The following is a 15083-nucleotide window of genomic DNA, read 5'->3' on the forward strand; positions in this document are numbered from 1 at the left end:
GCAACGGCATATTGGCTGTGAGAAGGGCCGCTGAAAGGCCAAGATGTGCACGGGCAAGACGGATGACGCCGTCGTATGCCCCGAGCTTGTGAACTTTAGCAGCTTGACTTCCCCATTGGCCGGATCCGAAGCACCGACCAAAGCAAGCCTCACCGTTAGCGCCATCACATTGATGGCACCGGATCGGGGTTTGGCCGGCAAGATCCGCCGGATTCACCACAGGCCGGATCCGAAGCCGATGACGAGATCCTCGACTCCATTGCGCCATTCTGCTCATGGGAAACACTTGGATCTAAGCTTACAACAACACTAACTCCCTCGGATCCAAATTAGCTGACTCAACTTTGCTTATCTAAATATGGATGTATCCACACATGTTTTTACTCTAGATACATACACGTCTAAGGAAAGTTGAATCAATTAATTTAGTTCGGAGGGTGTACAATATACGAGAGAGAAGTCGGCCTCGTCTCCGCCGGCGAGGCCGCCGGAGAGAAGGGGGAGAGGAGCCGGGGGAGTGGGAAAGACTCGAGAGAGAAAGAGAAGAGGAAGAAATGAGAGCTCCACGGGGAAGAACATTATTTTTGTCGTTCTGCTCGTAGCTTGAAACTGAAAATTTCGGCCGCGCGCCAAATCATCCCGCCGCATCCATTCGAAAATCCCGTGACCGGTTTTACCCTTTTAACCCTGGTCCGGAAGCTACAACCCACCGACCATGGAGGGCTCATTCGGTAACAATGAAATATCTTGCCTAGATCCCGAACCCTCCCCACGGGCCCACACCCACCCACCAACCATTCGCCCCATTAGCTCAAAAATACTCTCACACGCCAAAGCTCTGACTCTCTACGGTACTAGATCTGCTTCGCCGCCGGCATACTCCTCCACGGCGTAGCCTTGATCGTGTTGGCTGTCCACCCACCTGATCCGCTCCCCCGCCGCCCTCGTCACCGACGGATCTGCTTCACCGCCGACCTCGCCACCGACGGATCGCTTCACCGCCGACCTCGCCACCGACGGATCGCTTCACCGCCGACCTCGCCATCGACTACCTCGGCGCGGCGGCCGTATCAACTTCACCGAATCCCTTGCCGGCCAACCGGATCCGCTTCACTAACGCCCGCTTCTACTGAAACAGGGGTCGATTCATCGTCTCCCGCGTTCGCCGCCGCTCGGAATGCAAGTTGCCGCCCCGTCCACCCCACCGTAGCTTGGTTAGTACGCTGGCCCGTTAGATCGCGGTGTTTCTTTAGCCATGTTTTGTGTAGTTATTTGCGGATCTCATATGCCGTTAACTTTCTTGATGTGTTGCTTCGCATGAAGTTTGTTTAAATATTGTACGAGTACAAAAGCATTATCCGGTCGCTACCATCCTGTTCATTCTATCGACACTTGTGTGCATAGCCTTATACCCATTCATTTGCTGCCAATCTGTTTTTGTCTTGCATGCTATTGTCGCACTTGCTTTTATAGTCATGCTATGGGCATTTCCAATCCGCTTGTTCTTATACCACGTCATTAGCTCACCGCTAGGCGCTAGTTGTTTTCTCGTGTCTCGCTATTCTCACACTTGCTTTTATAATCATGCTATGTGCATTTCCAATCTGCTTTCTATTATACCTCGTCTTTAGCTTATATAGTTATTCTTTGCGTGCATGTCCGGTCTTTGTATTATCATAGACTGACTTGTCAATGTTATTTTTCCTAGGGATTGATCATGCGAACCACTTATTAGAACATCCAACATTAACAGCGGGGACGCTAGGGAAGGTTGGAATCTGAGTTCTTGGTTGGTAATTTTGGCAGTTTACTTCCATTATTATCTATAACCTATATGCATTGTTCCTTATGCAAGAGATTAACACTTGGAACCCTGCCATAGCAATGCCATTCATGCTTTACTATGTTTCTGCCTATTTGATATGCTTGTCTTGGAGAAACTGCGAAGGTGATTTGAACCTGACATTTGGTCATTCTTAATGCCAGTTTACTTTATGTGGAAAACCTTGGCATTACTACTTTATGTGGAAAACCTTGGCATTACCCTACTCTAAATCTGAATGTCTGAAATTCGTATCTCATGCAAAGCAACATCTAGTTGGTTTTAATCTGATATCTGGTAAATATTGGCTTATTCATTTGGCGGCTCAAGTTTTTTGTTATTTGAAACCGAGCTGACTTGCTCTTAAATGTGATATCTAAACACGGATTAAGGACAATGGAGCGAGGAGGATTAGCATTTCACTTGATGGCTGAACCTAAAATGACAGGCATGTTGACCACGACTAGTGCACGCAAGAGAAGGACCTGCGGCGAGCCAGTATGTGCTTAGTACATGCATCTTATCTTATCTTGTGCTTATTTCTGCTACATGCTGTTATCTGATCTCTACATTGCGTAATACATGTTTGAATAGTTAATTGTTGTAACTATGTTTGCAATGTTACCGAATGCGATTTTAATGAAGCGGTCATCATTAGAAGATAGTCGCCAAAAAGGATTCGTAGCGACCCTGTGCAACATTATGATGTAAGTTTGTGCTTAGTACAAGTTCCATACATTGTCTTATTTATGCAACTTGTTATTATCTTATATCTACATTGCATAATAAATGTTTGCATAGTTCATCGTTTAACTCTTTTTGCATTATTATCGAATGCGGTTGTGATGAAGCAATCTTCATTAGAAGTGAGGCCCACAAAAACTTCGATATTTCTTCTGATGCATCTTCTCATAGCCAGTCAACCTAGACCATTGCTTTCATCAAACAGTAAATATCTCAAGGTCTGTACTTTATAAAAGACATGGTATTGTCTGCTTTAAGATCCGTAGTCGATATGTTGACAAAGAGTACACAAGATTCAATCAAGGCGATTGCCAAATGTCAACGTGTTATTGATGATGCTAATAGAAGTCCTCAATGATTCTATGTAATTTTTTTATTTGGGCACATGAATTGCCTTGTAATTTTCCTACTTGTTTTATTTGTGTATGTAATTGTGTGTATCATTGATATCAGATTTTAGGCTCATGAAATTTAATGCATGTTGACTAGTCAAACAAGTAGGGCACTACAACGATTGGGCCGGCCCACTTACGGTAGTGTGGGACCCACTTTCATTTTGGGCCGGCCCACTTCTTTAGTAGGCCGGCCCGGTTACACGATAGTGGGATCCACATGCTTATTGGGCCGGCCCACTATCTTGTTGGGCCAGCCCATTTGCTATATGGTGGTCCCACATGGTAAATGGGCCGGCCCTTTAACAGGAAGGTGGGACCCACATGTGTTTTTGGCCCGGCCCGCTATCTTGTTGGGCCGGCCCACTTGCTATATGGTGGACCCCACATACTAAATGGGCCGGCCCTTTGACAGGAAGGTGGGACCCACATGTGTTTTTGGCCCGACCCACTATCTTGTTGGGCCGGCCCACTTGCTATATGGTGGACCCCACATACTAAATGGGCCGGCCTTTTAACAGGAAGGTGGGACCCACTCGTGCTTTTGGCCGGCCCGCTATCTTGTTGGGCCGGCCCACTTGCTATATGGTGGACCCCACACACCAAATGGGCCGGCCCTTTAACGGGAAAGTGGGACCCACTGTGTTTTTGGCCCGGCCCACTATCTTGTTGGGACGGCCCACTTGCTATATGGTGGACCCCACATACTAAATGGGCCGACCCTTTAGCTGGAAAGTGGGACCCACCTGTGTTTTTGGCCCGGCCCACTTGCTACATGGTGGACCCCACACACTAAATGGGCCGGCCCTTTAACAGGAAAGTGGGACCCACTGTGTTTCGGCCCGGCCCACTTGCTTCTTGGGCCGGCCCGGTAGGCTGTGAGGTGGACCCCACATGTTAAATGGGCCGGCCCATTTAAGTTTTGACCGATCAACCTTAGAGGTTAGGCCGGCCCACGTAACTAATGGACCAGCCCGGCTATATAGTTGACCGGTCAAACTATGTCAGTGGCCGGCCCGCTTAAGACGTGGCGAGGCCTCGTGTGGGCCTACCATCTACCACGGGGTTTCGGCAGGTTAACGCCGTTAGCTCGCCGATTAACGGCGGCTGCCACGTGTCGGTTGCATGACGTCGGCGATCAACGGGCTCCCGGAAACACTTGCGCAACGGTCCGATTTTCCGTGGCGGAAGGGCGCCCAAGCGCGACGGACCGAAAAACGTCGTTGGACTTTGCCTGACGCAGTTTCCACAACAGAACCCATATCGTCGGGTTAGGCCCATAGGCGACGAAAAATACCCCTTAGCGGACGATTTTGAGACGTTGTCTATCAGAACTTTTCTTGTAGTGATATATGAATCTTATTCTCCGGACCATTCCGGAACTCCTCGTGATGTCCAGGATCCCATCCAAGACTTCGAACAATACTTCGAACTCCATTCCATATTCAAGTTCTACTATTACAACATCAAACCTTAAGTGTGTCACCCTACGGTTCGTGAACTATGTGGACATGGGTGAGAACTCCGTCCGACCAATAACCAATAGCGGGATCTGGAGATCCATAATGGCTCCCACACATTCAACGATGACTTAGTAATCGAATGAACCATTCACATACGATACCAATTCCCTTTGTCACGCGATATTTTACTTGTCCGAGGTTTGATCATCGGTATCACTCTATACCTTGTTCAACCTCGTCTCCTGACAAGTACTCTTTACTCGTACCGTGGTATGTGGTCTCTTATGAACTTATTCATATGCTTGCAAGACATTAGACGACATTCCACCAAGAGGGCCCAGAGTATATCTATCCGTCATCGGGATGGACAAATCTCACTGTTGATCCATATGCCTCAACTCATACTTTCCGGATACTTAATTCCAACTTTATAACCACCCATTTACGTAGTGGCGTTTGATGTAATCAAAGTACCTTTCCGGTATAAGTGATTTACATGATCTCATGGTCGAAAGGACTAGGTAACTATGTATCAAAAGCTTATAGCAAATAACTTAATGACGTGATCTTATGCTACGCTTAATTGGGTGTGTCCATTACATCATTCATATAATGATATAACCTTGTTATTAATAACATCCAATGTTCATGATTATGAAACTAATCATCTATGAATCAACAAGCTAGTTAAGAGGCTTACTATGGACTCATTGTTGTTTACATATCACACATGTATCAATGTTTCGGTTAATACAATTATAGCATGGTATATAAACATTTATCATGAACATAAAGATATATAATAACCACTTTTATTATTGCCTCTTGGGCATATCTCCAACAGAAAATGCAACAAGTTGCCCGTGCAAAAACCATTCTTGATGAACTAGAGCTTGTCATGAGAATAATCACAAGCTCTAAATCATCACATGGATAAGATCCAAATAACAACCAAGAAATATGATGAATCAAACTCGAAAACGCAACAAGTGATCTATGCGAAATCCGTTTTCGAGGAACTAGAACTTGTCATGAGAATAAGCACAAGCTCTAAAAAATCACATGGATAAGGTCCAAATAACAACCAAGAAAGATGATGCAAGGATGCAAAGGTTTGAGCTCTCTCCGAACGATACGATCGAGTTACTCACTCGAGAGCCCTCTTGATAGTACGGCAACTAAACTATAAACCTGTCTCCAACTACACTATGAGACCGGTGAGAAAGAAACCCTATCAAGAGCAAACCTTATAATTGCGCATTCCACTTGAGCTCGATGACGACGATCTTGGCCTCAACAAGATGGAACGCCTTTCTTGCTTGTGCTTGCTTGACGAAGTCTTGTGGATTGCTCCCCCATAATCCACCATGGGAGAGCTACTTCTTCGGCGCATCTTCACATATCCATGAACACCATATGGATGGCAAGACTCAAGCAAAGGATCTCTTCGAGATGGCTCATCTTGAACTTGCACTTCATTTCTCCATGGCAAGCTTCAAGCTTATGAACTCTTCGAGTTGGCTCATCTTGAACTTGCACTTCATTTCTTCATTCTTCATCATGTTGATGTCTTGAAGTAACTTGAGGGCTCACTTCATCTTCATCTTCAAGACATACTTGACACTTGATATCCTTCATCAATTTCTTCTTATTGCAACCTAATACAAACATGTTGATGTCTTGAAGTAACTTGAGGGCTCACTTCATCTTCATCTTCAAGACATACTTGACACTTGATATCCTTCATCAAATTCTTCTTATTGCAACCTTGAAGCCAACATATGGTTCAAGAATTGCCTATGGACAACTCGTACAAATATAACTCAATGCAAACATTAGTCCATATGGATTGTCATTAATTACCAAAACCACACATGGGGGCTCCATGCACTTTCAGTGTATTACTCTAATAAAGCAGTACAGAGGGAGTATAAGACTAGTCTATCAATATACAATATCATACAGTATATCATGCATAAGAATGCATGGTATCATGTGCTAGCATTATAGTTTTCTTATATTTATTGACTTGTAAAATTTGAATGCAAAATTATGTACAAGATATATTCAAATTTTATTTTTCTAATCCTATGTGCTATGATATGGTATCTAATTATGATATCACCATGATCTTTCTCATCATTAATTATAGTGACACGTCAGATTTTTACATCCATGATACTATATATCTATGATATCCCCATTGTAGGTAGGCATGAGGGATTTTTAAAGTTGTTAGACATTATAAGTTCAAATCTTATTTATTGACCTCTCTCCCTCAATGCGTGTTCTTTTTTCACTTTCTTATAGTATAATGCATGTGAAACTACTCCTCTTCTTGGTTAGACAAATGCTATTATAACGCCGATAGTTTCCCCTCTTCTTTCTATATGTTGTCTACAATAGTTTTGAGAGTCTCCTTCTCTATCCTCGACCAAACTAAGGTTTTCCTCGAAGGCGATGTCATTCAAAGAGGGCTAAGGCACAATGCCGCTCTTAGTACCGGTAGTTTGGGAGTAGGTCACCATGGTGTAGGCTGAGTTTCTTCTGCCTCGCTGTGCAACTCTCGTGGAAGCAGTGGTGGCGGTGGAGGAGGCTGCCCTCAGGGATCTCCAACAATAAGGTTGCGGGTCCGAGCTCTCTCGTCCAAGTGTACTAGTGCATCATTTGATGGTCATCTCTGGCCTTCCGACGAGCTTCCAAGGAGGAAGATGAAAGAGGATCTCGATACAAGCAGTTTCAACAAGCTCTTCCATCGTTTCTTTTAGGGCTTCTTGCGGTACTCTATCTCCTGGTCAGCCACGGTGGCGAAGGGAAGATGTGGTGTGACGAGTGGCCTATGAACGTGATGGATGGGGATAGGTGTCCTTTCTGTAACAAGGATTTCATCACATGGTGGCCTTGGCTCGCTGCCATGATCCATGGCTGATGAGGAAACCACTCCTAATGCCATTGATCGCATCAATCAATCTCTAAGATGGAGGCCCTCGAAGTGATTCCCCACGGCATGCAACACACAAACTCTCTCTCTCTCTCTCTCTCACTCTCTCTCTCTCCCGCAAGTGGTTACATCCCCCGCGATGGAGAGGGTGGTCGGAGATGGAGTCCTAGCTAGTCCGATGGAGAAGAAGTAGGACTTTATCGCTTTTTTCTTGCCACTTGATAGGGTCGTTAGTGCTCATTTTCAGGATTGTTATGTAATTTCAGTTTTTATTTCCTCATGTATTCAAGTTGTAACCCACTGATGAAGTACTGAAGCTCTAGGCCTTTCTATGTATTTTCCCTGTTCAAAAAAGGAAAACGCTAGTAAGATTGTTAGTTGTACGCTTTATAGATATTTACCGTGAATATATACTCACTATATAGTTTATACAACTGTTTAAAAATAACTCAAGAAGAAACCTCTGTTATAATATACTACAATTTAAATTTTGCACAATACAAGTTTATTTTAGAACTGTCATTACAATTGTATATTAAATATTATTACACCTAACATTTAGCTACAATGTTGGTTGTTAACTATGCAAATGAGCATCAGAAATTTTAGTCGCTAATGTTGTGGAATGCAAAAAAAAAATACAAGTATAAAAGTTTAGTCTAAAATATAATTGTTTTAGTTTGCCTAGATTTATCTTGGACCAGCACTGAATAGTGACATTTGCGCACGTCATTCGCAGGACAGTGCAACGATGGACATACATCACGAGGGAAGACTGGCCTTGAGGTCCCCCATCCCCTCCATCGTGCTCCACATCATGCCGAACATCAATCTATGCTCAAGGATATGCCACGCTGATACATGTGAAAGTTATCCATAAACTTTGTAGTTTATTAGGTCATATTCCAATATATTTGCATCTTATTTAGAGTTATTACCACCGTTTTCAATGATTTACGAGATTACCCGCAAAATCTCATTGTTTTGGGTTACCTCTCGGTGGCAGAACAACCTCATGTTAATGTTATTGACTCCTAGACGATTTTAGGGCTTGAAAAAGTGCAAGATCAAAGAGCACACTTTGAAACTTTCGAGACCGATCCAACGTAGTGCATCCCGAGGTTCTAGCATTGACAATGACACTGTTCGGCAAGTCTGTGTCTCGCCTCCTTGCCGTCTGTGGTGAAAGACGATCCAAGGCACATCTCGGTTTGACTGGTTGATATGGATTTGCGTTGCAAATCGTGTGTGGTGTTGCGTTTGTATCATGTATAGCCTTATTTATCGTTTTACCGGCCGTTTTGGCATTCTTCTACGAAATATATGATACAGCTTTACAATAATAATGATGTAACCTACAGAAAAGTTGATGTACGTGGATTTGCCTGACGTGAGAAAGAAGAACGGAGAAAGGAGCAGAAGAAGAAATAGTATTACTTCCCATCTTCGTTACCTGGTGTCGCCTTTCATTGGCCTTCCCATCTCCTTGCACGTCCAAGAGCGCTGAAGAGGCATCATTCGTCAACACACCGCAATCCTGAACTGCATTTAAATTTTTAGCTAAAACAACTCCTTCATTTGCCGCAAAGCACCATGGTTGGCTCAATTAATGCGCTGCAAGCATTACTCTGGTATGTCGTGCTTAGTTGTCCATTCGAATTAGCACCAGTGAGGAGCACGATCGTGAGGAGCTTTGCCTGTGGAGCCGTGGTCCGTCTCCAGAGTGAGGTTTGTGTCGGCGGCAGGGACGTGCGAGTGTGGATCGGACCGACGCAATGCCATCTGCGCTTTCCGTTGGATACTGATGTCGCGGGGGCCACGAGCGCGACCGCGAGCGTCCGTTGTGACGTGGATGGATTCTTCCTTCCGTCTCCATGCTCTTTGTTTCAGCTACGTACTCGATGCCACTTCCCAGCATCCGCATCACTCGCACACATTCATTTAATTTCACATTTAGCTTTAGATTTTTTTTTTTGCGGGTAGCTTTAGATTTAACATGGTCACTCGATTGCCACGTGAATCAGCCAAGGAAAAAAACGTACAGAAGACCTCTATGCATCATATATTCTAATTAGCTTCCACCAGTCTGGTTGAAGGTGGCACGTACAATTGTCACCAACCAATTGCATCCACTATCCAAACATTCTAGCTGATCCGCGGAAATGAGGTATGACGAGTAGGTTGGCTTGTAAATAACCTGCAAATTATTTGGAACAGTGGTCTTGTTAAAATCAATATCGGCTCGGTAATTCTAAATTGCCCGAACTAGCACACAAGTTCTCACACGAATTTGAGCTTTAACTTTGGTGTCAATACTACCATTTTGCCAATTTCCAAGCATATTAGTAACATTAAATGGTAGAGTTATATTGAAAGTAAACTAAACAATTCTTCAAACTGATCTCACGAAAGAAAAGAAATAGAAAAACCGTTCAATGGAATCCTGTGAATAAATTTGTTAAAAAGTCTTTAGCAAGCGACACCCGGCCCCTTTCTATTTGATAACCACATCAACTTTTATATTTTAGTGGAACTTTTAATTCCCACAGGTATCGGTGTAAATACCCTAGTACGACTATTTATAAAATCTGCGTACGTGGATTTAACCGAGAACTCTCCCAGTGATGCCAAGATCCACGAGAATCTATCTGAATCATCCGTCCAAATAACCCCATTAATCTCTCTACTATGTGCAGACACACCGCCCATTTATCCTCAATTCGTCTGAATCCTATATTCAGTGATGTGCTCTTCCCTCTTGCGCTCTTGGCTGTGCGTATGCTATGCGACGTTTGAATTGATGCCTTGATGGCATTCATGTACCGGATATACTTAAGGCTACCTGACCAGAGAAGATTAGTACCATCACTTAGAGGGAGTTAAGAGCATACACATGTCGGTTTGGGCCCAATGCCAAAAGCTTTCAACATGCCATCAGTATTTCTCGCCTATCATTCATGATGATGATCGATGCATCGCGCTGCAGCTAGCATGTCCCTGTGCCAATATGCTGGGCTCCAGGTCACAACACTGGAGAACAAACTATACAAACAACCATCCATGAATAATTGACATAATGCAATGGGGTTCAAACGAATAAGAAAAATGGCCTGGATTGGGCTCGTACAGTGTATGGATATATGATGCAGGAACCTCACCGGTTGCTTTCATCGTCAATTGTCATCGCCTAACTGCAAGTATTCAGACTCCACCTAACATAATTTTGTTCTCTTCTTCCGCAGCATTGCGGCGCCTGCTTCGATTCTGTGCGAACCACCGCTACCAAATGTGTTGCTTTTTGCAGTAAGGCTCTTATTCTAATTTGATGTCCGGATCTTGTACGATATCAGAACGTTATCATGTATACTACCACTGGATATGTACTTGTATAGCTCCTGGATGTGCTTTTCCATCATCGAGTTCTGAAAACTGGGAAACGATTGGTGGGTGTAGATGATAAGCTGGTGTGGTGATCATGCAAACAAAATACGTTCAGTGTCAGTTTACATGACTTTATGAAGATCCAGCATTGAGTAAATTTACGGTCTATTTTAGGTACTCTTCACTTCTTAATTTTCTTATAGAACGGAAATCTATATAATTTAGGCTCAAAATTTTGTATGTACACACTACATCCAACAATATGTGTCCAACTCCTAATGATTTTAAAAACTCATATATGCACACATCGATTATTGCAGAAGTGGGTGTGGCGGAACACCCAGCTGCACAACATTTCTGGTGTTTACATATTTCACATGTATATTTAGTTCTTTATCTTACTTATTATGTGTTCCTACCATGTACACCTTCCAAAAGTCTATTCTCTACCAGACGTGCGGGCCTCTCCAGGCAAGACGCTCCAACTAATTAAAATGCGCATTTGGCCTTCCGTCAGGCCATCAGCACCGATGGGCATTCTTTTCTATATATATATTACCAGTGTGCTGTTGAAACACGTTAATCATGTCAGAGTCTTTTAGCTATATCTCAAAACAATCTACTCTAGATGAATACAACATATAAGTGAAGAGGAGATGCAGATTAGCATGTGAAATCTAGATCTCAAACAAGCAAAATCATATGCTTACAAGTTGCAGTCAATCAAAACAAACATCCGTGTGTGTTCAGTCATCTGCAAGGAAATCCACATGATCAGACAGTACAACTTTCTACGCTCATGAAAATAGAGCGTGCACACACGTGCCTAGAGTTGAAGTACTGATCACAGTATACTAAGCACACATGAGAAAAATCACGCAGTTGCAATATGATACTACATGATAACACTACGATAAGGGAGAATTTTATGCCCAAGAGGATCACACGAATAAAAAATTCAACTATATTCAGAAGCAGGACACACACAGGCAAACCTGACTTAACAAAGCCAATACAAGCAAGCAGACTCACCCACCAAACCATAATAGACTCCTAAAGATCCCTTCACGGTTTGAGATCCAGAAAGACAAACGCTAGTGACGTATCAACAATGGAGAAAAGAAAACAAGCACCGCACACTAATAATGCATATTCAGCAAACGGAAGGTTTGAATCTGAAATCGGTCCGTCTGATCTAAACTTCTTGGGCTATGCCATTGCTAGCATCTATTGCCATCTCAGTATCCCCCTGCAAGCATAAATGTTTCAGTTAGCAATTAGTACGAAACAGTAATCTGGTACATATGTAATAATGTTCCGTATTGATGACAGAGTGACAGGCTAATCTTACCATGTTCTCCTTATCTTCATATGTGATCTCCTTCACCACATCAACTGAAAAAAAAAGTTTCCATTATCAAGGCCCATACATTGCAGAAAGAGGTGAAATTTATTGTAGTAACTAAGCAAAACAAAATGGCACTTACCAGATGCCTGCTCTGAACCAACCGACAAAGCATCGCTACCACCATTGACATCTTCCTGCTGCTCCTTGGCCTGTTTCTTAGTTTTCTTAACAGTATTTTTGGCAGCCGTTTCCTTTCCAGGAGCACTTTTGGTTGGATTCCGGTTGTAGGAACCTCTGACCTTGGCATCAGGCTTCTCCTTCTGAATGTTCTCTTTCTTGCCATCTTTGTTTTGAGTTGCAACAGAGTTCAGTGACCTAGGCTTCAGACTACCCTTGGGAGTCACGTTGGTAGCACTAAGAGCAGCCTTGTCAGCCTTCTTTGCTTCTTGTGAGGTCTGTGCAGAGATTTTCAGCTTCTCAAAATCTTCAGCAATATCATAAACCTGAAGAACATCCTTTACAGGTTCCTCCAGTTCTGTGGTAAGGCCATGCCGGGCAACATAAGCCTTGAGTTCTTCTCTCATTCTATCCAGGGGCTGCAGAAAATACACATAACAATAACATGACCAATGACTCAATGAAAGAAACAGAGCTAATCACAAATAATAAACACATATAACAGTAATATGACCAATGATTCATTGAAAGAAACTGAACTAATCACAAATGTTAAACACACATAATTCAATGAAAGGAACTGAACTGATCACAAATAACCAACCAACTGATGCTCACCTCGCATTCTGATTGAAGAGCAAGCTTGAAGAAGCCCAGTGAGATGGAGTGCTTAGAAGCAGCCTCTGCAAGCCTAATCTGCGTCATCCAGTATGAGATCGAGGACAGCGTGCTGAACTTGCGCCTTCCTGTGGACATGGATGCCTCTGATGTCGGGGTATCGAACTTTCCCACGATGTCCGACCTCCTCGACCGCACCACAGACACTGGAGTTATAGTCCCAGTAGCAGCAGGCCTTGGGCTAGCGCCTGGCTTGGTAGGGATCGAGTGCCTCCGTGGAGGTTTGGCTGATTTATCCTTCACTGACGAGAGATTGAGAGCGCACACGCTCCTGGTGACATCTGAAGCTGGCTTGACCCTATATATGGAACACAATTAGAGGCAATATTGAAAACGGAAAGCTGGCAGGCAGCAATTTGAAAGTTGGAATACAGGAGGCCTCAAGGTAAGTTGGTAGTCAATTTTTCACTGACAGAGCACCAAACGGGCATGCTTAGTTCTGAAGCAATCATCTGGACATATATATTTGAAAGCTGGCCTATTACTTTCCCACAGGAACCTCCTAAATTATTGATTACTCGGCCCAGTTGAGGCTAAACATCTAGAAGAAGCTAATTTGGTGTCTGTAAACCCGCAGACCTGCATCATTCCACATGGCTTTTTAGTACCCGGACTGGGCTTTGACGTTCCTACTTTCAGAAGAAAAAAAAAACTATTTTGTTTTGCGGAAAACTGAACGGAGCCAACTACCTAGTCTTAACTAGGGTACTAGGACGAACAAATAGTGATTCTTGTGAGCTAATTTGGTAGTTTTAAACCAGAACATTTTTTTCTTCCGAATGAGTTGGTGCTATATTTGGCTGATTGCCGTTCCTAATTTGACAGGATCAAAATCGATTGCCTTGTCGAAAACTGGATGGGGCCAACTACCTACCCTACGGTACTAGGAGAAACAGATAGTGATTCTTGTGACCCCGCTTTGATATTACATTGGTTTATTTTATTTTAGATGTATTACATGATCGTATTCAAAAGCATGTCTGGCTGGTAGATAATCCATAGATCTAACGGGTAACTGACAGGACGAACATCTACCAGCTACATAATGCGTAGTATAATTTATTTAATCTAGTATATGACATGAGACAGAAGGGTGATTCCAGTAAGACCCTTGCCAACTCGAGAGAAGAGTAAAAATTCGTAAAGTCTGGAGATTGCTGAAAAAAGTACCTTCTCGGGGCGGCAGAGACGGTAGGAGGAGCCTCCACCGCCGCCGCCGGCTCCACCTTGCCCCGGCTCGCCGACCGCAGCGGGTACCGCAGCTTGGACCCCTTCGCGGCCGCAGACCCTGAAAAAAAAGAAACCAACACAGATCAGCAGCCGCCATACGCCCCCCACCCAAAAATCACCCCCAAAAAAAGAAAATCTCCCCTACCAGACTGGTCGCCCGGAGTGGCCATGGACTCGATCCGCGCGCCGAGGATGGAAGAACTCGATCTCGCGCAGCCCCAGCCGCCAAGAGAAAACCGAAACCGGCGGACGCGAAATGGAAGCCTTCGGAAGAATCTCGAGAGAGAGAGGAAATAGGGGTTTCGGTTGGGTTTTGGAAAGTGGACGCGGCTCTAAATAAACTGGCCGGCCCTAGCTGGCGTGCCCAGCTGGGCCGCGTACCCACGCGGCAGGGTGGTCCCGCCGGGCTCCGGTGGTGTCGTGGGTCGTGCTGTCAGCGGGCGGGGCTGGCAGCCGTTGCGTGCGGCGCGAGTTTGAGGGGTGGGGAGCGGGGGGTTGTTTTGAATCGTGGGGCGGAGCGGAGCGGGCGGGAAAGGGCGTCTGGTCGGTGGAGTCGGAAGTTTTCGAATTGGAATGGAACGCGTAGATGGCGATTAAAGCGGGGCGCAGGGAGGTTGTTGGCACGAGGTTGAGGGGCCGTGGGGTCCATTTTGGTTTTCGTGTGGTCTGGGCCGTGGCTGCTCGACCGATACGAAAGAACAAGCCCTGATGTTGTGTTTAGAGCATCACTAGTAGTACCCCTAAATCCTCAAACTCACAAAAATAACTGCTTTTTTTACAGTTTGCGAGAGAAAAAATGCGTAGACTAGAACCCCTAAACGCTCAAATCATCAAAAAAAATTAGAGGTCCAACCCTCAAACACGATTTCAATCTGTAGAAGTGAGGGTTGGGGAGGCCGAACTGCAC

At 44.3% G+C, this 15083-nt stretch overlaps 1 protein-coding gene across 1 annotated transcript; it reads right to left on the reverse strand.

Annotated features, from left to right (window-relative positions):
• Positions 1 to 11693: 11693 nt before the first annotated feature.
• Positions 11694 to 14346, reverse strand: LOC124659227. The gene is made up of 6 exons (XM_047197159.1): positions 14322 to 14346; positions 14117 to 14234; positions 12887 to 13244; positions 12231 to 12687; positions 12095 to 12138; positions 11694 to 11992 (listed from the first exon to the last, which is right to left on the reverse strand). The coding sequence occupies exons 1-6, from the start codon at positions 14344 to 14346 to the stop codon at positions 11939 to 11941; spliced, it is 1056 nt and encodes a 351-aa protein (XP_047053115.1). The 3' UTR covers positions 11694 to 11938.
• Between the last annotated feature and the right edge of the window lie 737 nt (positions 14347 to 15083).

Source organism: Lolium rigidum, chromosome 1 (assembly GCF_022539505.1).
Source record: "Lolium rigidum isolate FL_2022 chromosome 1, APGP_CSIRO_Lrig_0.1, whole genome shotgun sequence".
NCBI lineage: Eukaryota > Viridiplantae > Streptophyta > Magnoliopsida > Poales > Poaceae > Lolium > Lolium rigidum.